General features: G+C 35.1%; 1 protein-coding gene and 1 pseudogene across 1 annotated transcript in view; one reads left to right on the forward strand and one right to left on the reverse strand.

Moving 5' to 3' along the window:
- Nucleotides 1–23480, forward strand: part of Taok1 (TAO kinase 1) — a 121540-nt gene that overhangs the window by 52505 nt on the left and 45555 nt on the right. The window contains exons 3-7 of the mRNA XM_087191948.1: nucleotides 12010–12081; nucleotides 17777–17878; nucleotides 19536–19581; nucleotides 20298–20394; nucleotides 22487–22600. Coding sequence (XP_087048074.1) covers nucleotides 12010–12081; nucleotides 17777–17878; nucleotides 19536–19581; nucleotides 20298–20394; nucleotides 22487–22600 — 431 coding nt within the window. The remainder of the gene's footprint in view (nucleotides 1–12009; nucleotides 12082–17776; nucleotides 17879–19535; nucleotides 19582–20297; nucleotides 20395–22486; nucleotides 22601–23480) is intronic.
- LOC101698409 (small ribosomal subunit protein eS26 pseudogene) lies at nucleotides 16347–16826 on the reverse strand (annotated as a pseudogene).

Consider the following 23480-nt stretch of genomic DNA (forward strand, 5'->3'; position numbering starts at 1 on the left):
AAAGAAGACGGGGTTTTTCTGAAGATCAGAGAGATCTTGGTTCTGACTCTTTATTTTTTTGATTCAAAGTACTCACCATATCAAATAGTCTTATTTTGGGATATTGTTTTCTCAGCCCCAGTAAGTCCCTGTTACCAATTTTGACTATATACCTAGCAGTGAATTTCAACTTCCTTTTAAATAAACTGGTTTCCCTTAATGCCGTACCCTGATCTAGTAAATTAATTAAGAGGCAATTCTATGTTTACATTTTGAGGAACTGCCAAATGGTACTATACATCCTATACCATTTCCATTCTCATCAACAATATTGAGTATATTCCAATTTTTCCACATCCATAACATGGCCTGATTTTGGGGGGTTTTTTGGTACCGGGGGTCAAACTCGGGACCTTGCACTTGCGAGGCAGGCGGTGGAACCACTGAGCTAAATCCCCGGCCCTGGCCTGATATTTTGTATATAGCCATCTTAGTATTTTGCTGATAGCCACCCTATTCTGTGTGAAGTGGTATCTCATTATAGTTTTGATTTGCCTTTCTCAAAAGACTGATGATGTGGAGCATCTTTTCACATGCCATTTGTATTTCTTGTTTGGAGAAATGCCTCCTATTCCTTTTATCCATTTGTAAAATTGAGTTGCTTGTTTCTTTGTTACTGAGTTGTAGGGGTTCTTTATGTATTCAGAGTATTAGTCCCCCCCCACACTTTTGCCCTGCAAATGAACAACAATTAGATAAACAACCCAAGTTTACAAATGGGTAAAAGTACTAGAATTGACATTTCTTCAAACCCAGGGTTTCTTCCAGGGCAGATGCTCTGCCACTGAGCTACATCCCCAATCCTTATCTTATTTTGGAGACAGGGTCTTTATAAGCTACTCAGCCTGGGCTCAAACTTGTGATCCTCCTGCCTCATTCTCTCAAGTAGCTGGGCTCAGAGGTGTATACTATTCCCCAAATTGTTTATTGCTGATGTATATAAATAGTTGATTTTGTGTATTAATCTTGTAACCTACATGTTTGCTGAATTTATTTACTATGATATCTTTATTTTGGATTTTTTGGAAGATATATATGAGGATATATCATCTGCAGATGAAGATTTTTTTTTTTTTTGTAATTTGGGTGGCTTTGATTTGTATTTCCTGTCTTAATTGTTCTGGCTAGAACTTCGAGTACAGTAGTGAATAGCAGTGTAAAAGTGAGCAGTTTGTTTTGTTCCTGATTTTAAGGATCTTACTCTAAATTTCACCATTAACTATGTTGTTGGTGCTGGATTTTTCATGTCTTTTATCATGTTAAGAAAGTTTCTTTTATTCGTAGTTTTTTTAGTGTTTTTATTATGAAAGTATTTTGGATTGTCAACTTTTTTCTGTGTCAAGATAATCTTGGTTTTTTCCCTTTATTTTTAATACTGTGGTGGATTTTTGTCATGTTGAACCACTCTTGTTTTTCTAGGATAAAATTCTACTTAATCATGGTGTATAATTCTTTCAATATGCTGTTGGTTTTGGTTGGCTAGTATTGTGCTGTGGAATTTTTAGATAATTTGTGTTTCTAGTAATTTGTCATCTAATTTCATAGATATACAGTTGTTAATAGTAGTATCATATGCTCCTTTTTATTTCTATAATATCCCGACTTTTAAAAAATTTTAGTCTTCTTTCTGTAATTGTCAGTGTAGGTAAGTCAGTTTTCTTTTGAATCTTTAATTCTGTTTTGAGATTTTCCATAAAATACCCATATAAAACTTTGCATATTTGTATAAAGGTATATTATATCACCCTTACCATTTATGTATGTATGTATGTATGTATGTATGTATGTATGTATGTACCCGGGATCAAACTTGGGTCCTTGAGCTTGCGCAGCAGGCAGCGAAACCACTGAGCTAAATCCCCGCCCTTCACCCTTACCTTTTAAAATAGAAAAGCAGAAAGAAACCATAACTTCTAACTATTTTCCTTCAGATAACTGTTGATAATATTTCATTTTTATCTTTTAGCCTTTGAAATATTATAAATACACTGAGGATGAGTTGTTATCCATGTCTGGCCAATACCTTGCTAGTTTTAACAGTAAAAATCCCATATCTTGAAAACCCTTCAATCCAGGGCAAACTGAGATGGTTGATCACCATATGTATATCTTTAACACATAATTCTGTCATTCACAATTTACTTTCTAAAATAGATGTCATTTATTTTATGCATTCTGTTATGTTTATTTTTCACATTAATTGTTTATATATAACATTTAGTTGCTTTTCAGATTCATCATATATATATTTTATATAATGTAATTGCTTTCATCATTCCATATAATTAGATATTTAGATGCTTTCCCCATCTATTTGCTATTAAAAATAATGTGATGAACATCATCATATTTCTTCCTTATGACTGTTTTTGTCAATTTGGAGGGAAAAAGAAAGGAGATGAAAGCAATGTGACTAGTCTAGAAAATAATATAAAAGGATATTAAAAAAGGAGACTATTGAAGGGAGCCATGAATTGTCAATTATTAAAAACTATAACATAATAAATAAAGCCCTGTGGCACTAGTGCCCAAGTAGGCAAAGAGTGAAACAGAATAGATTCAGAAAGAATATATTAATTTAAAGAATCTTTTTTAAGGAAAATTTTTTTTTTTGGTACTGGGGATCGAACTTGCGTCCTTGCGCTTGCAAGGCAGGCAATGGAACCACTGAGCTGGAAAATATTTTATGATGTTTATTTATTTGGTAATTTCTTATACAGATATATAAGACACATACACACAGATTAATAAAGAAAACAATGTATTTTATGGAATTGGCTCATAATGCTAGCAAGCCCAGATTTTACAGAGAAGGCTAGGAATCTGGAGACCTAGGGAAAAGTTTGAGTTAGAAGACAGTTGGCTACCCTAATTCTATTGCCCTCAGGGGATATCAGTTGTTCTCCTAAGGCATTCAGCTGATTATATGAAGCCCCTCTGCATTTTATAGGACAATTTGCTTTTTAGAGTCTTCTGATTTAAGTCCCATCCTAAAAATACTGTCATATAAACATCTAGAATACCATTTGATCAAATATCTGAGTATTATTACCCAACCAAGCTGACATATAAAATTAACTCTCACATTTTAACCTGATTATTCTGTAGTTTATTTCTTTATAGTTGAGAAGCTAGGTTGTTTACAGTTCTTTTGTTATTAAGAATAAAATTGCTATTAATATCCTTAAACACTTCTCTTTATGGACTTAAATTTTCCTTTTACTGCAGTAAATACTGCAGATGGAATTGTTGGGTCATAGGGCAAGTGTATGTGTGATTTTATAGATATGCTGGGCATAGTGGTACATGCCTATAATCCCAGCACTCAGGAGGCTGAAGCAGGAGGATCACCATGAGTTTGAGATCAGCCTGGGCTACATAGCAAGTTCAAGGCCAGCCTGCACTACATGGCAAGACCCAGCCTCAAAAATAAATAAAAAGTATAGCCAGTTACTACACTTTTTTATCAAGACCTAGAAACTTTATACTATCACCAGCATTTGGTATTGATGTCATTTTAATTTGAGCAATTGTTGGGCCAGGGATTTAGCTCAGTGGTGCCGCCGCTGCCTGCCTTGCAAGCGCAAGGTCCTGAGTTTAATCCCCAGTACCAATAATAATTTGAGCACTAGTGATAGATGTGTAATTGACTTTCAGTATTGTTTTGTTTTGAGAGAGCCTCAAAACCAGGCTAGTCTGAAACTTGTGAGCTTAAGAGGTCCTGCTGCCTTAGCTTTGCCTGTAGCTGGGACTACAGGCATGTGCCACCATTCCAGGCCGTTATATTTTGCAAATATTTTCTCCAGGTATGCACCAGAAATTATGCATAATCTATATTCTGTTACCTGTAATGTTCTGTTTATGTCAGAAATGTAAATATGGTTATCTTCTTCAGATCTTTTGCATCCTTAATGAGTTTGATGTTTTATTCTTTTTGTTTTGAATTGTTTATTTTATCAGTAAGAGAGAGGTGGTACTTTACAAGGTTTATGTGTGATTGTTTTTTACTTTTTCTTTTAGTGCTGTCTTGTTTTGATTTATATATTTCTAAACCTTAGTACTAGGAATATATGAATTTAGCATTTTTTGAAACTTTCTTTTGAATTGCCTCATTTGTCATTCAAGATTTTGCTCTTTAATCTCTAGGGATATTTAAAATCTGCTCTGATCGTAATCAGATACTGCCATACAATATGTACTTGACTTTTATTTTTTATTCCCCTTCTTTTTTTTTTTTGGTACTGGGAATCAAACTCAGGACCTTGAACTTGCGAGGCAGGTGGCAGAACCACTGAATTAAATCCCCGGCCCTCCACTTCATTATTATTACTACTATTTCAGTGCTTGGGATAGAATTCAGAGCCTTAAATACGTTAGGCAAATGCTCTACCACTGAGTTTCACACACCTCTCCTCTTTTTTGAGATGATATCTTGCTATGTTACCCAGACTGATTTCATGCTCTCCCACTTAAGCCTCCATAATTCACTAGGACTACAAGTGTGGGCCACCACATCCAGCTGTTATTTTTGTTTTAATTGGACTATTTTTGCCTATTTATATTTGAAGCCAGTTGGTAATCTAATTGGGTTTAAGTCTGTTGTTTTCCTGTTCGATGCTTGTCTCTAGCCATCTTTTGAATTAATGATTATATATTTGTTTAAAAGTACAGATTTTTGGGCCAGGGATTTAGCTCAGTGGTTCCAGCGCCTGCCTCAACAATCAAAAGGTCCCGATTTCGATCCCCAGTACCAAAAAAAAAAAGTACAGATTTTTATTATTATTCAGGTATGGTGATGCAGATAGAGCCAGAAATGCCTGCCATTGAAAAAGTAGTTATACTCACAGATCCAGGAAAAAAGGGATACTCTGCCTCAGGGGATTATATAAGGAAGTACCAGGGTAGGTCAGAGGCAGAGAACAAGGAGAAAATGCAAGCTAGAGACTTTATTGTGATTTCTTTGGAAAGAAACAGGCAAGACAGGATAGTCAGTTGTAGGTTAGGCTAGTTAAATAATTTCAATGGGCTCTGTGGCATACAGACGTCCAGCATTTGGCCCTGGAGTTACTCAGGCAGGGAAGAGTTTCCCAGGGTGTGTGAGCCTGATAAAAGAGATAGGGATGTAGACTCTAGATTTTTTTTTTTTTTAAATCAAACATACGCTTGTGTTTCATCTCTAAGAATTCTCTAATTGGGAGAAAAAAATCAGAAACTAAGAAGACAATATTAATAGATTTTTCCCAATAAGTGCCCCTTTTTGTAAAACTTTTAAAAAAAATCTTGTAGTTATCCTAGAGATTACAGTACATATTCAAACAATGTAAAAACCTTACAGTATTTCAACTCTAATCTTTCTCCTGATTTTTGCTTTTTCTCATATATTTTACTTTTAAAATGACTGGTTTTTTTCTGTGTGGATGTGTGTGTGGGTGTGTCTGTGTCTGTGTCTGTGTGTTACTGACAGTTGAACCCAGGCCTAGCACTAAGCTACATCCTCAGCTCTTTTTTTATTTTGAGACAGGGTCTTATTGCCTAGGTTGGCCTTGAACTTGGGATCTTCCTGCCTCAGCCTCCTAAGTAGCTGAGGTGTGTGCACCATAGAGCCTGCCACCATTATGTTTTTTTGTGGCATTCACTTGGTATGCTAGTGACTTGTGTAGGGGTGATTTTACTTCGTCAGGGCTAGCTGATGACAGTTTTGTCCTTCTATTCCATCACCCTTAATTATAAAGCATAGTTCATCTGAAATGCCAGCAGTGTCAGGGGTATTTATCATAGTGCAGTCATTTTAGTGAGGTTTAAATTCCTGCCTCCACCTATTTGACATTTTTTGTCTTCAAAAACTGTTCTTCTGTCTTTAGTCTTTGAGCTGCTATTTCCGGCTGGGTTTTTAGGAGTTTTTTCCTGCAAAGTTTGTAATTAAGAATTGTCTAGTTACTTCAGGGAAATTTGCACTTTTTGAACTTGCTTGTTTCTTTTCTGAGATTGTGCCTTTTATAGTCCTATATATTTTTGGCAGCTCCTAATTATGGTCTTCTCTGCCTGATTTCCTTGTTGAATTTGGACTTTACCACAAGATCTGGGATGAAACTCAAATAAACTTGAAGCTTACTTTGTTTACTGTTTTTCTTTGAACGATTGTAGTCTTACTTGTATTTATTGCTCTCTAATAATTTCATATACTTATTTTATCCATATTGCCTGCATTTGTGGTTGTTTTTGACTTTAGAAAAGTGTCACACAAACATCATGGCAAGAATTAAAAATGAAAGTTTCTTCAGTTGGTGTTTGATATTATTTGTACTTTTATGGGATTTTCATGTATTCTTCTGTAAAGATATTTTCTTTTTGAGCAGCTGGTCTTTCATTGTCATATTGTAAAGTACAGATTGCAGTAAATTTTCTGTCTTCCTTAACCTACCCATATGATCTGTCCAATGGGGAGTGATGTTTATTATACTTTTCTACTTATCAAAGGGACTAAATTAAATCCTATATTGGCAGAATGTCAGTGAATTAAATTTTTAAAAGTATAAAATTGCACTATCCCAAATCCAGAGCTTTGCTAGTAGTCTTTGTTGATGAATACTTAATATATATGAAGAGGGTATGTCTGGAATCAAAGGTGTGGTGGCAACTAAGAATGTGATAGGAGAAAGAAAAAAGACAAGGGCTCTTGAAGCAACTTCAACAATATAATAACAAATATGATTCTAAAGTTCTGAGGTGAGCACTGAAGTATAGCAGAAATACTCTATTTCCTTTTGTGAATATTCTCTTTTGGAGCAATTTGGAGGGAAGATTGGCATGTGTCAGAGAAGGGGCCCTGTTACCTGGTTTTTTCTCAGGTCCCAAAGTAAAAATGTTTTTTTGGGGGGGGTTTTTTTTTGGTACTGGGGATCGAACTCGGGACCTTGCGCTTGCGCAGCAGGAGGCAAAACCACTGAGCTAAATCCCCGGCCCCAGTAAAAATGGTTTTTACATTTAAAAAATACAAGACGGGGACCGGAGATTTAGCTCAGTGGCACCATGCCTTCCTCGCAAGCACAAGGTCCTGAGTTTGATCCCCACTACCAAAAAAAAACAAGAAATGGTGGGGAGGAAGATTGAGGTCAGTGGTAGGTTGCCTATCCATACACAAAGCCCTGGGGTTCCTCTCCAGCATAACAAAAAGGAATATGCAACAGAGGTTTTATATGTAGCCCACAAAGCCTAAAATCTTTTCTATCTTACCCTTTTTTTTTTTTTTTTTTTTTGGCACCGGGGATCGAACTCCGGTCCTTGTGCTTGCACAGCAGGTGGCGAAACCACTGAGCTAAATCCCAGGCCCCTATCTTACCCTTTAGAAATAATTTTTTTATTTCTTTCTACCACTCCTCCACCCCCATACCAGGGATCAAACTCAGGACCCTGTTCTTCAAGGCAGGCACATTGTCACTGAGCTAAATCCCCAGCCTTTGATTTCTGATGTAGAGGAAGGTGTAACAAAGGATTGCTGTGCCATACCAACTTTATTGTTGAACTGACTTACAAAATAAAATAGGGGTGGGGGCATTTAAATGCTGATTTAGGAAGCTAAGAAACCAAAGTTAAGGCTAGAACAATCCCAGGAATAACTGAATGGAAACAGAAGAGTCAGGAGCAACTTTTTAGAGCAGGTGTTTTTTGTTATTTGCCTTGATGTCTGGTACATACATAACATACAGATAAGGAAAAATTTAATGTATCCCATAATTGAGTATTTTTTCTATAAATCTATTTCTAGGTCACTAACCTTAATATTCTGTGGTATCAGATAAACCTATGTGTATATGTACATTCTTCTGTTTTTATGTTTCTTTTCACTCCCACCCCATGACAGGGCTAAATGTGCAGTATTTATCTATAGGGTGTGTAGGGGAAAGAGCCAATGATCAAATCTTTTTTAGATAACTAAATATAACACATCACTGAATTTTCATTAATTTGTAGTAGGAATCACATTAAATTAAAAAATGTTCTTAATTGAGCCAGCCAGCCTGGCCATCATCAGGCAAGCTAATCAAGGACTGGAATTTGGTATTTCAAACCAAATCAGAGAGTCAGATATCCAAGAGGATCTTTGTCTCTTGATGACAGGAAAGATAAACATTCTCTTTTAGCTTCCAGGACCTTAAATATTTAGAGCCTATGTGATGTCAGTAGATGGGTCAGTAGATGAAATGTGATGGCAGTAGATGAGCCACAGTTGTGATGTAATTTACATACCATAAAAAAGCCAAAGAGAACACTGGCCTGGGAACTAGGTAGCTTGTTAATAAATGTGGCTGACCATGTATGATACAAAGTTATTTACTTTGTAAAAATTCTTGTGATCTTCCTGCTTCAGCCTCCTAGCAGGCTAGTGTTATGGGTGTGTACCACCATGCCTGGCTAAGATTTGTATTTTCAGTGGTTACATAAATTGTTCAGCGTGATTCATATTAATCTTGAGATCATATACAGATAGTTTTAAAAACATTGATTGTAATTTTCCCCGTGCACCCTATTTTTGTTCTGCTTTTGTTCTCTTACAGTATCTAGTTTGCCTTTAAACTTGCAGTTAATTTTATCTTTACTCCAAAGTTTCTCTCATGATGAGAATACCTAATGTAGTATTGTGTTCCTCTTTAGTCACGAATAGCTCATTTAACTCCTACCTATGCAATATTTTATTATGTAAATACTTTCATAAACTTTTGTTACCTTATTTACTCTCTACTAGAAGAATTTTCATTCTCTTGTCTATTCATTTGTTAATGTTACATCACTGCAAGTAAATTGTAGAAATCATTTACCCCCTTCTATATCCTTTGTTATTTTTGTCCTATGTATTACATAGACTTATAAATGCATAATTCAGTGTTACAATTTTTGGTTTAAAAAATGAGTAAAGGCTCTGGAATGACATTTCTCCAAAGAAGATACATAAATGACTAAGAAGCAAATGAAAAGATGTTCAATATCATTATAGTGATTATGAACTTTGAAAATACTTTAAGTGAAACAAGTCAATCACAAAAGACCACATATGATTCCATTCATATGAAATGAACAAATCTTTAGAGACAGAAAGTAGATTGTTTCTTAGGGGTAGGAGGTGGGTAAGGAGATAGGAGAATGATAGGTAAAGATGGCACAGGAATTTTCTTTTCTTCTTTTTTTTTCTGGAGAAAGTTTTTATTGTAAACTACTTAAGATTTTCTGTTAAGGAAAAAGTTTGAAAATGTGATGGTTGTGCATATCTGTGAATGTAGTAACAATCATTGAATTGTGTGGACTATGAATTTTATCTTAATAAAATTGTTAGAATGTAGCTATTTATACCTAATGATCAAAATCAGAGGGCTCACAGATAAGTAGAGATTTGGGAGAAAAAATTATATTTAAGCAGGACCTGCAGGGGTCTATTTCACCCGTTACAGTAAGTAGTAATCCACTAACACTTCAATTTGATATATCATTAATTCTTCTCAGGATTCATTTAGTAGGGCATAGCTGATGAGCTGCAGAATATTTTTTGATTGGCTATTTATTTATTTATTTATTTGGTACCTGGGATTGAACTCAGGACCTTGTGCTTTCGAGGCAGGCATGGTGCCACTGAGCTAAATCCCTGGTCCAGTAGTTCTGTTAATTTTTTTTTTTTGTACCAGAGATTGAACTCAGAACCTTGTATTTGCGAGGTAGGTGGCAGCACCACTGAGCTAAATCCCAGGCCCCTTACCTTTTTTTTTTCTTTCTTTCTTTTTTTTTCTTTTTTTTTTTGTTACTGGGGATCATACTCAGGTCTTTGCACTTGTAAGTGAGGCAGTGGAACCACTGAGCTAAATCCCCAGCCCCCTTTACCTTTTTTTAAAAACAGTAATAGACTGAACCCATTGCCTTCACACTGGGCTATATCTCCAGCACTTTTATATTTTTGAGGCAGGGTCTTGCTAAATTGCCCAGGCTAGGCTAGAATTTGTGATCCTCCTACCTGAGCCTCCAGTGTAGAGACACTACCACATTCAGTTAGGTATTACCTTTCTAATTTTGGTTTTCTAAGAGTTTGGCCTTCTAGGCAATTGAATATATTTAGAATTCAGCCCTTCCTGCATTTTCAGCAGTTATTGAAAGTTTATATGTGGTTTTTTTTCCCCTTTGACTTAAAAAATATATGAAGAATTATGAAATTTTTAGATGGATTAATATCATTTTTATATATTTATTTATTTATTTGGTACCGGGGATTGAACTCAGGTCCTTGCGCTTGGGAGACAGGTGATGGAACCACTGAGTAAATCCCCGACCCCATTTTTATTTATTTTGCACTGTTAGGGATTGAACCCAGGGCCTCACACATGATAGGCAAAAGGTCTACCACTGAGCTACTTCCCTAACCCATAAAATGTTTTCCTAGTATCAAAATCTTTTACATTCCTGTGATTGTATATTTTATCCAAACGATCTTCTCATGTCCAATAAAATTTGGTTTGTTGGGCCCGGGATTTAGCTCAGTGGTGCCACTGCCTGCCTTGCAAGCGCAAGGGCCTGAGTTTCATCCCTGGTACCCCCCCCCCCAAATTTGGTTTGTTAATATTAAAGTCTTCTTGTCTATTTTTATAACTTTCCACTTTGTGCTGTTTCTGAGGTTTTGGCTACAAGGTTATACTACCTTCATAAAATTAATGAGATAGCTTTCTTTTTTTTTTCTCCCTGTGTCCTGAAAAGTTCTCCTGGTAAAGCTTTTTTTTCTGTTGAAGGCTATTTTAAAGGTAATTCATTGCTATTCTTTTTAATCTGTCACCATTTCTTCTTTACATCAGTTTTAGTAATGCATTTTTTCCTAGAAAATTGTCCATTTCATTGAGATTTCAAATTTATTAGTGTAGACTAGTATGTGACCAATCTTACTTTGTCTCTGTTTGTATTACTACTCAAATTTCTGTATTTTCCTCTTAACTGGGTTACTCAAAGACAAACATGCTTTTTGCTTTCTAAAATACCAGCTCCTGGATAATTTTATGAGTTTTGCTGTAGAGTAATATTGGTCAACTTTTATGTTTCTGGGGCAAAATGCTTGACATGTATATCCTGAAAGAGAAAAGATTTATTTTGCTTCACAGTTTCAGTACATGATCTTCTGGCTCCAAGGCAGATACATCATAGTAGAAGAGTATGGTGGAGGAAAGCTGCCCAGGAGAGAAAGAGAAAAAGGGCCAGAGAAGTGGGGAAGGGACCCCAGACAAGAACACTCTTCTAGCTTAACTCCAAACAGGTCACACATCAAAAACAGCGCCTTCAGGGCCGGGGATTTAGCTTAGTGGCACCGAGCCTGCCTCGCAAGTGCAAGATCCTGAGTTTGGTCCCCAGTATCCACATCCCACCCCCCACCCCCCGCCAAAAAAAACAGCACTTCAGCTATGAACTCATTAATAGATTAAATTCACTGAGGAAGTTATAGTTTTCCTGTGATCCAGGCACCTTCTGACAGCCCCACCTCTGAACACATGAACCTTTTGGGGGGGTATTTTAGATGAAACCATAATAATAGTTATTTTTAAATTTCATTTTTGTATTGTTTATTTTTTAAAATAAATTTTATTGTATATATTTGAAGTTTACAACTCACATATATGGGATACCTATAGATAGTAAAATGGTAACTGAAGTAAATTAACATACCTGCTATCTTACATAGTTACTTTTTTTGTTTGATAAGAATAGCTAAAACCAACTTACTTAACAAAAGTCCCTAATACAATTTTAACTTTAGTTTGCTAGCTCTAAAGACTTTAGATCTTTAGACTTGTTCATCTTACATATCTGCTATTTTGTGTGCTTTGGCTCACATATTCCTATTTCCTGTAACTATAAGCAGTTTTGGAGTCCTTTTTATTTTCAAAGAACTGATTGTGCAGGCATAATCTATTTATTTTTACAGTGGTCCTTTCTTTGTTCTTTTTTTAGGCACGAGATGTACGTACCAATGAAGTGGTGGCCATCAAGAAAATGTCTTACAGTGGAAAGCAGTCTACCGAAGTAGGTTAAATATATACATTTTTATAAGCATATAGAGAAAGACAATATCATTTTAAATTGAGATAAAGAGTAGGAATTTTAATGTTTAATATACATAAAACTATATAAATATTACATATATTCAGTGAATTTTCTGTCAGTGATAGTAGCCTAACTAAAGCCTAAACAAAAAATTAGAAACATCCCCAAAACCTCCTCAGTTGTGTCCCCAGTTTTAGTTTTTCTAAACTATGGGTTAATATATCATTGTATGGCTATCTTGGAGGAATTATTAGTTTCTTAAAAAGTAAATACAATAAGATGTACTTCATAGTAAATTATATGGGATATAATCTTTTAAAAGGGTTTAGAAATTGTTTGATAGTTGGGTTTTTTTGGTTTTTTTCTACCAGAGATTGAACTCAGGACCTTGCACTTGCAAGGCAGGCATCGGAACCACTGAGCTAAATCCCTGGCCCCTGATAGTTGTTTTAAACGGTCTTTAATTAACAGGTCATTAATTTGAAAAACCTAAAAGTGAAATGCTACATTTAGATTATATTTATTCTGCTTAATTACATAAATATATTTGTAAAATGTAATCTACTTATTAATCTTGGATTCTGACAGTCTTTAACTTATCTTTTTATTTTTAATTATGGTAAAAATACAACAAAGTTTACCATCTTTTAAACATTTTTAGGTATGGTAGACCCTTGACTTACAAACTGAATTCATTCGCTAGGGCTGGTTGGAACTCAAGTTGGTCAATTGAAGTCTTGGGCTCCTCTACACAGCCTTCAAAGTCTCTCTCCTTTATACAGGCAGATCTCAGTGTCCTTACAGAAATACTGGCCCAGGATTTCTTAATTGACCCCACACAGGAAAGGAAGTTGTAATGTTCCTTCCAGAACTCTTTAAGGGTTAAATCTGTATCTGAGATCATCTGGAAACACAAGTGGCCGGCATTTGAGTTATAACTCAAGACTTTGTTCATAAGTTAAAACTAAATTCTAGTCCTAGTGCAAGTTGTTTGTATGTCAGGCCAGTTGTAACTTGAGGGTCCACTGTATATAGTTCAGTAGCATTAAGTACATTCACATTTTTTTGCCACTATTACCACCATCCTGCTCCAGAATGCTTTTCATCTTGCAGAACTGAAATTCTGTACTCATTAAACAAAAATGCCCCACCCCCTAGCAACCACCGTTCTACTTTGTTTCTATTATGAATTTGACTACCTTAGGTACTTCATATAAGTAGATCCATTCCATATTTGTCCTTTTGTGACTGGCTTATATCATACAGTTTAATGTCCTGAAACTTTATCCATGTTGTACCATGTGATAGACTTTTCTTTCTTTTCTATCCGTTCACACACTCATACCTCACATTTATATTCATACCATCTATAAATGTGCACTTGGGTTACCCATTTGGGTGGCTGTTGTGAATAATGATGCTGTGATTACAACTGTACAGGTATTTCTTTAAGTTCCTGCTTTCAGTTCTTTTGAATATATGTTCAGAGGTGAAATTGCTGCTTTTCTTTTAAATATTTTATTTTCCTAATTTTTGAATTTAATTTTATATTGAATCTAGTTCTTGTGGTGATTATACTATGGGTATGATACTATTACAATTATATCATTTTCCATCATTTTAATATTTTAAAACTAACATTTCTTGTAGATTTAATTTTATTCACTATTGTATAAACAACTTTAGGACTAGTTTTCACAGGCTACCAATTATATTATGTAGAAAGTCTGATCAGTCACACCTAGACAAAAACATATTTACAGTATCATTTTTAACATCTAATATTGGTATCCTTCATGAAATTTTTTTTCATAGATTACAATTTTTCTTAAGATTTTGCCTCCCAAAGTACTCAAATTTGAAATTTAAAGGCCAGTAGAACAGATTTTCTGAATTTAGCATTTTATATCTTACACATTTTATATAAAACACTGTGAACATATTTTGACGTTTGAAAACTTTGAAATAATATCAAAATTATAGGTTTTTAAATGTAATGCAAAACATTAAAAAAAATTTTCTAATACACTATCCCTACCCTTAATTATATAGCCTAAATAACAGTAAAATTTAAAAAAAAATTAAAACAAGAGCATAAAACAATTTGGTAGTCCCCATCCTACACCTACCAAACCTTTAGAATTTCTGGTTATGAGAAGAGACCTAGAATAGCAAGAGCAATTCTAGGCAACAGAGACATGGCAGGGGGTATCACAATCCCCAACTTGAAACTATACTACAAAGCTACTGTAATGATACTGGCAAGAAAACAGACCCGAGGATCAGTTAAATAGATTAGAAGATGCAGAAACAACTCCAGACATACTCAGCCACCTCATCTTTGACAAAGGAGCCAGCCACCCTTATTGGAGGAAAGATAGCCTATTTAATAGATGATGTTGGAAAAACTGGATTTCAACCTGCCAAAGATTAAAACTAGACCCATACCTCTCACCATGCACTAAATTAAGATCGAAGTGGATTAATGATCTTAATATCAAGACAGAAACACTAAAGTTGCTGGAAGATAAGTTAGTTAGAACTGTTAAAGACATTGGCATAGGAAAGGACTTTATGAACAAAACTTCAGTAGCACGGGAACTAGCACAAAGAATCAACAACTAGGATCTCATTAAAAATCTTCTGCACTGCAAGAGAAACCACCAACAGAGCTAAGAGACAGCCTACAATGTGGGAAAAAATTTTTAGCAGCTGTACCTCAGACAAAGAACTACTATCTAGAATATATAAAGAACTGAAAAAAATCAGACGCCCCAAATTCGAAGACCCAGTTCAAAATGGGCATCTGAAATGAACAGACATTTCTCAGACAAAGAAGTAGAAGCACCAAATAAACATATGAAAAAATGTTCACCATCACTGGTCATTCGAGAGATGCAGATGAAAACAATGCTGAGATTCCACCTCACCCCAGAAAGAATGGCTGCTATCAAGAAATCAACCAATAACAAATATTGGCGGGGCTGTGGGGAAAAAGGAACCCTTCTCCATTGTTGGTGGGAGTGCAGACTGGTGCAACCACTGTGGAAATCAGTATGGAGATACCTCAAAGAACTAGGACTAGAGGTCCCATTTGACCCAGCTATTCCCCTGGTGGGTATCTTTCCCAAAAGAATTAAAAGAATCATACCATGGCGATGATATATGTGCACCCATGTTTATAGCGGCACAGTTTGTAATAGCTAAAGCTTGGAAACAGCCCAAGTGCCCGTCAACTGGAAACTGGATAAAGATGTGGTTTTTTTTGTTTTTTGGGGTTATTTTTTGGTACCGGGTATCAAACTTGGGTCCTTGCGCTTGCCCAGCAGGCGAAACCACTGAGCTAAATCCCCGGCCCCTGGTTTTTGTTTTTTCATATATATATAAAATGGAGTACTACTCAGCCATAAAGAACAAGAAACTAGAGACATTTATAGCTAAATGGATGCATATTGAGGCGATACTCTTAAGTGAAATAAATAGGACACACATGTGTAAATACCAAATAGTTTCTCTGGTGTGAGAAACTGAAAGTGTAAAAAAGGATTAAAACGAATAATTGATAATTTGAAATAGGAAGAAAAGGTCCAGAGGGGTAGGGAAAGTGGGAGGGGAAGGGGAAAAGAAAGAAGAGAAAGGAAAAATTATGAGAAAAGAAAAAAAATGGAAATGAAATCTATGTAAATAGGGAAGGGCGCACAGGGAATGGGGAAAAAATAAGAACCAAGATACATCATGTACAGGTACAAGCAAGCACCCAATGATAAATGTAAACATATTGTATACCTAAAATGTACCAATAAAAAAATTTAAGCAAAAAAGAAAAAAGAAAAGGAAAAAAATGGAAGCAAAGTCTTTGTAAATAGAGAGTATGGATGGGAGGGGGTGAAGGGAGGACGGGGAATGGGGAAAAAATAAGAACCAACATACATCATGTATAGGTACAAGTACCCAATGATAAATGTAAATGTACTGTATACCTAAAATGTACAATAAAAGAATTTAAGCAAAACAAAATATTTCTGGTTATGGACCCAAGGACCTCTATTTTTAGAGTTACATAGTTGCACATCCCCCGTGTCCCCAGTATTGGGGATTGCACCTGGGGCCTTCCAACTGAAGTATATCCCCAGCCTTTTTTAGAATTATTTTTTGAGAGAGTCTCATTGAGTCACTAAGTTGCCCAAGCTGGGTTCAAACTTGTGATCCTCCTGCCTTAGCTTCCCAGCAGTGCTCAGTGACTACAGGCATATGCCACCATACTTGGTTTTATTCTTTTTTTTAAAAAAACTATAACATCCATTTTATTATTTTGTTCCCTCTTTGCCTGGAAATGGTTATTCTTCGGTCCATTAAATTTTCTTCAGTCCATCCTTACATGGGCTTTGGTGGGGGTCGTGGGGCAGCACCAGCAGGTCTAAATTGGGGTGGAGATGTTAGGTCCTTTGGGTCTTCACAAGATTGATTCCTGACCACCTTGCTGTGAATGGCACAACTCACACAGTAATGCAGCTTCACATAGAGCTTGGGAAGCACATGAGAGTCGGAAGACACTCGCTTCAGAAATGTCCTTGATAGCAGGCTGCCTCTACTATGTTTCAAATGATGAACTTCTTAATGGCCTTATCCTTGGGCATGCACTGGGCGCAGTTTGTGCAGCAAATAGGCTGCAAATGGCCACAGCCCTTTTTGGCATAACTGTTGTTCCTTCTTTTTTTCGTCATCTTGGAAGGAAGGACTCAAAAGAGTCTTGGTTTTATTTTATTTATTTATTTATTTATGGTACCGAAGATCGAACTCGGGACCTTACGCTTGCGAGGCAGGCGCCGGAACCACTGAGCTAAATCCCCAGCCCTTGATTTTATTCTTACACTAAATAATTTTATGTATTTTTCCATTATCTCTAAAGCAGGAGGAGTACACGTTTGAGCCCTAAAAAAAATGACTGAGGATGTAAGTGGGTGATAGAGCATCCCAGGTTCCAATACCCATTACTGGGAAAAAAAAAGGAATATTGCCTAAATGCTTAAGGTTGTTGTGGAGTAGCTTAAGGCTAAATATAAATATCTATGTTTCCTGGTCACTGTTAATGAGGAAGACTCTTGCAAAATACATAGAAAAGCTTTCCATACTGCTTCTTCTGTGAATTTTCCTTGTACAATATCTATTCCACTAGCAGTTTAGAGTTTGCATTTAGAAATTTCAGAGGAATTACTTCATTTGAATTAAAAATAAAAGACAAACTAACCCTAATATTTGATAGATGAAATAAGCCAAAAATATAATACAGTGAACTTTATGGCAAGCAAATTAGGGCTATAACGCTGTTAATAAAACCAGAAAGGTTAGACTTTTGAAGAAATGTCACTAAACATGGTATTTTATCATCAACATGTTTGATGTATGACTATAAAATTTTAATAAGATTCATTGATCATAAATTTTATCTCACTAAAATTTGTCCTACCTTGAATGAAATAATTTTATAGGTTATATAATTGAGTCATGAATCACTTTTCAAAATTTTTTTATTTTGATGTTTCATCTAAAAATTTTAAGTCAGCAAAGTTGTATATTCTCGTTGACCCGATGCAGTAATTGCTTTCTTCTATAACTTTCTAAGGAAACCAGCTGTTCATAATTCTTTCCCTTATTCCTTTTTCTCTCCCCACAGAAATGGCAGGATATTATTAAGGAAGTCAGGTTTCTACAAAGAATAAAACATCCCAACAGTATAGAATACAAAGGCTGCTATTTACGTGAACACACAGCATGGGTTGGTATCTGTTCCCTCCTTGTTGCAATTTTAGTTGGTTTTGCTTTAGAATGAATTAATTCAAAATGTCTCAAACTACTTGTTTAAAGGCATGTGAAAACACCTGAAATGCTAGTTCATCCTGAGAGAGGAAGTGCAGCATTTCTCTTCTAGCATCCTAGACCTCATAGGCAAAAAGAGGTACTAGAACTTTTGCAAGTCTACTGTAGATTTCTCCAGAATTCTGCTGACCTTCATATAAATGGTAAAATGTCCTGGTACTGTCATTGGTACCATCCAAACATTGTAAAAGCAATTCTATCGCTTGAGAATGAAAGTTAACATATCTTTGTAACATAAATGAATTTTAAGTCATTCAACCAGAAGTATCTCAGTAGTTTGAACTGATCGTGATTCCTTGGCTCAGTAATACTAAGGGTAGAAAATAGAAATACTTTCTTACAAGAACTAGGGATTAACTTTATTATGTTGTTAACATTGAGGCCGTGTGATAGTAATTTTACAGTGGTATCATATATGCATAGCTACTGTATTATTATTATTTTTTGGTACCGGGGATCGAACTTGGGACCTTGCGCTTGCCAGGCAGGCAGCGGAACCACTGAGTTAAATGCCTGGCCAGTAACTATTTTTTAAGAGAAAGATTAAATTTCCTTTAAACAAATTATTTCTTATTTGGAATAATGAAGCACAGCTAATTATCATTTTAATATAGTTGGATTTTAATATATATTTTAATATAGTTAGATTTGTAATATCTGAGGGATTTTTATTTAATTTGATTTTGGTGATGATGGCTCCTAAAATTGAGGGTATGGTTAAAGAAAAAGCAGTGACACTGGGCAGGTTAACTCTGTGTCTCTTAATTTTCTCCCTGTATAAAACAAGAATAGGGGCCAGCCGGGGATTTAACTCAATGGTTCCGGCACCTGTCTTGCAAGTGCAAGGTCCCAAGTTTGATCCCTGGTACCAAAAAAAAAAAAAGTCCATATGTATAAAACAAGGATAGTAAGGCATAACTTTTAAGGTTTTTGTGAGGATTAAAATGGTTAATATATATATATATATATATATATATATATATATATATATATATATAAAACATCTGGCACAGAGGTGGTGCTGTATTTACTTAATAGGAAACAATTAGAGCCAGGAGTGATGGTACATACCTGTAGTCCCAGCTATTTGAGAGGCTAAGGCAGGAGGATCACTTGGGCCCAGGAGTTCAAAGCCAGTCTGAGCAACATAATGAGAACCTAAAAGAAAAAAAAAGGAGAGAGAGAGAGAGAAGCAGCCATTTAAATTGTTACCTTTAAGCCTTGTTCATATAGTTACAGAGTTTAGTTTTCTACCTCCTAACAACTTTGAAGTTTTATAGTTACAATTGTGTGTGTGTGTGTGTGTGTGTGTGTGTGTGTGTATGTAATGAAATCCATAGCTTATAGAAGTTACATGTTGACATTAAAAGATAAATGTGTCTTTGGCTTATTTGATACATACACTTAACTAATTACTAAATGTGTAACTATTTTTTGAGGCAAATGACGACTGGAGTTTGTTTTACTTCAGACTCTTACTAACTTCCTGGGTAAATTTTTATCTCAGGTAGAATAAATGTTTATATTTTAATGCTTCCATAATTTTTCTTCCATAGCTTGTAATGGAATATTGTTTGGGATCTGCTTCAGATTTACTAGAAGGTAGGTTTCCTTTGGTTATTTTTTTAAAAAGAGAGTATTAACACAATAAAATGATCATTCAATTAGAGATTATTTAAACAATGTTAACATTAAAGAAACGAAAACTTTCTAGGAAAATAAGGTCCATAGCCTTTTCCAGAGTCTCAGTACAGTACAATATGTGCTATTCTTATAACTCTGACATGCATGTATAAAATAGGCAAGTTTTCCTTCACTAACTTTTCCAGTGTTTTTTTGGATTCTTTGTCATACATCTTGATTTGCTCCTTCTGTTCAAAACAAAGATAAGTGTGAATAATGAAATAACTAGTTTTGTTTTAATGATCACCAATTAATTGTTCAATATTGTTAGCTAAGGGCAAGTATAATGGCACATACCTGTAATCTTAACACTCAGGAATCTGAGGCAGATAAGAGGATTGTAAAGTTTGAGGACATTCTGGGTTGCATAGTGAGAACCTGTTTCCACAAAGAAGAAAAGAAAAAAGAAAAAAAAAGGTTAGCTAAGAGGGAAATTGGCTGAGGATTACATTTAACAGTCAGCACAATTGTGTACTAGTTATGAAGTTCAGTAGCCTTGTTTTATCATCTAGGGAGATAAATCTCTTCTTGCTAAATGTCTTTTTAAAAACTACTCATACATCAGATATGTATATTTATTTTTTAAACAAAATGTTCTAGGTAATAACTATCTTTAAATAAATTCTTATTTTAAGTTCACAAAAAGCCATTACAAGAAGTGGAAATAGCAGCAATAACACATGGTGCTCTCCAGGGATTAGCCTACTTACATTCTCATACAATGATCCATAGGTAAGTACTTTGAAAATTACATTGACAAGGAAATGGCACGTTGTATTTATCAGCCCTGAAGTTTAGTAACCTTGAAATTTTTGTTGTTTTTATCCAAACAGAATTGTATAAATTCATTTTTTTATTGTCCTGAGTTTTTTTTGGTACTGGAGATTGAACTCAGGTCCTTGCGCTTGTGCAGCAGGTGGCGAAACCACTGAGCTAAATCCCTGGCCCTATTGTCCATATTTTTAAAAGAATGTAGTAATACACTTAATCTCTGTATTTAGGATAATTTTTATCTTTACCTACCTGTACCACTGGGATTTCTAAAGAATATACACTTTGTGGTTTGTGGTAGAAATTTAATTATAGAATCATTTAATTTTTGGACTGGAAAGGATGTTAGGCATTATGCAGTCTGTCTTTTTCGTTTTATAGGTGAAGAAATTGATGCCTCAATTTGTGACTGTAGTTTCCTGAAGGTTACAAAAGCAAATAGATTAAAGATAGAATTTAACAATCCTTTCTTTTCCTGGTGACTACTGCAGATTTCCTCCTTTGATTCTGTGATGCGAACAAAGACTGCTTTTGAGTGTTAATCCTTGTGCAGTCCTTGGTAATGGGTACTAACCATGAGGTTAAAATATTACTTTATTTTTCTTTTTGTTGGTTTTAGCTGTTTTAGGAAGAACCTACCAGGAGCTGGGGATTTAGCTCAATGGCAGAACGCCTGCCTCGCAAGTGCAAAGTGTCCTGAGTTTGATCCCCAGTGCTGGAAAAAAGGAAAGAAACTAGCATTTTAAAATTACATATGTGAACTAGGCAATATATATTAAACTGTCTCATAGGATTGTTGTGAATTAATGTTATCATTTTTTAGATGAATTTAGTAAAATCCAAGATAAATCTAATGCTAGCAAATGAATGAGTAGTAGAATTGGAATTAGAACCTAGCATATTCTCATCTGCAAAGTACCTCTCTGTGTACAAGGCCCAAGTTTCATTCCCTAGCATCCCTTTAAAAACAACAACAACAGGGCCGGGGATTTAGCTCAGTGGTTCTACCGCCTGCCCCGAATGCGCAAGGACCCGAGTTCGATCCTCGGTACCAAAAAATAAAATAAAAAAATAAAAACAACAACAACAAAAAACCCCAATAAAAACACTACACTCTCCATTTTTTAAAAACAAATGGAAGAAAAATGAATTCACTTAATTTTATATGCACTAAAATACTTTGATAAGAATTAACAAATGCTTGGAAATTTAGTTTTTCTTTCTTTTTTTTTTTTTTGGTACCAGGGATCTAACTTGGGACCTTGTGCTTGTGAGGCAGGCAGTGGAACCACTGAGCTAAATCCCTGGCCTTAGTTTTTCTTTTTTAAATTTGAAAAGTCAAGAGTATGGTATAGTGCTCATTGGACATACAGTCTCATTATATAAGAATCTGTTACTTTCTTGGTTTGGTTGGTTACTGTTTCAAAAAAGTGAGTTTGAAAATAAATTTGGGATCATTCTCCATATATTTATTTCAGTTTTCGTATTTAGGAGAACTATGCTAAAATTTGAAAATGGTGTAAATAATCCTTTTTTTCAAAAACTAAGTTTAGTTTTTTCTTTTTCCCTTAGTATTAACTCAGGTACTCAAATCTTACACATCATGCATAAAGGGATTATGAGTCAGTTACAGAGGACCCTTGACTTACGAATTTAATCGGTTGCTGAGGTTTGACTGTAACCAAGTCAATACAGCTGAGATCTGAATGTTCACCGGGGTATACGCTATAGATAACAAGAGGCAGATGACTCTCATTAACCTAATTAACCCAAGTTGTGTGTATGTAAGGCCGGTCATAACCTGAGGGACCACTGTACATAAATTCTATTTTGAAAACCATAGTTTATACCAGTAAACTTAAATATAGACTATATGCTTCTGTAGTTACCTGATTTTTCTGTCTTTTTAAACTATTTTTCTCTTTTAGAAAATTGTTACTATATATTTATTTGAATTCTCTATTTTTATATTTCTCCATATCTTTAAATTTTTATTTGATTTTTAATACAATCTAATGAAGGAAAAATAATTTTCTGTGTTCCTTAAACCCAGAGATATCAAAGCAGGAAATATCCTTCTGACAGAACCAGGCCAGGTGAAACTTGCTGACTTTGGATCTGCTTCCATGGCATCCCCTGCCAATTCTTTTGTGGGAACACCATATTGGTAAGGATAGTCTTATCTAGTATTGATCCTCATAATTGAAAAAGGGAATGTGTTGTTACACTTTTTTCAGATGTCTTTCCTTTTTTCTGAAAATATGATACCTCTGGATATTTTTGTTTTAAGTAATTCATTTTAAATATAGATTTGGAGTACTGTCTTTGCATCTCCTTTTTATCTTTTTCTTTTCATCCTTTCATTTCTATTTCATTTTGTTCCTGCCACATGTGCTTTTGTATTACTTTTTTTTTTTTTTTTTTTTTTTGGTACCTGGGATTGAACTCGGGTCCTTGCACTTGCGAAGCTGGCAGCAGAACCACTGAGCTAAATCCCCGGCCCAAAGAATGAGAAGCTAGAGACATTTATAGCTAAATGGATGCACATTGAGGTGATAGTCTTTTTTTTTTGTTCCGGGGATTGAACTTGGGTCCTTGCGCTTGCAAGGCAGGCGGCGGAACCACTGAGCTAAATCCCCGGCCCTTGTATTACTTTTTACATCATATATTTTGGCCATGAAAAAAGTCAAGGGGAGATAGACATGCTAAATGGTAATTTGTATGTTTTCTTTAAATTTAAGTTTACTTCGTATCACTGATCTTCAGACTAAGAATACTTAAAGACTGGTAACTGATTTGGAGTTTTTTTCAGTTTTTTGTTCTAACTTTTTAGTATAGAGAATTTCAAATATACATAAAAGTTAACGTAAGTCTGATGAGTTCATACATCCCAGTTACCCAGCCCAACAACATTATCTGTCACATAACCTGTCTTGCCTTATGGACTCTCATTTCTTCCCATGCTGGTCATTTTGAAGGAAATCTTAGACATTATCTAATTTCATCTGTAAATAATTCAGTATGTATCTGTCAGCAGAAGTTTAAAG

The sequence above is a fragment of the Heterocephalus glaber genome, unplaced genomic scaffold (genome assembly GCF_053883595.1).
Source record: "Heterocephalus glaber isolate CG9 unplaced genomic scaffold, H.glaber_assembly_v1.0 deba00001564, whole genome shotgun sequence".
NCBI lineage: Eukaryota > Metazoa > Chordata > Mammalia > Rodentia > Bathyergidae > Heterocephalus > Heterocephalus glaber.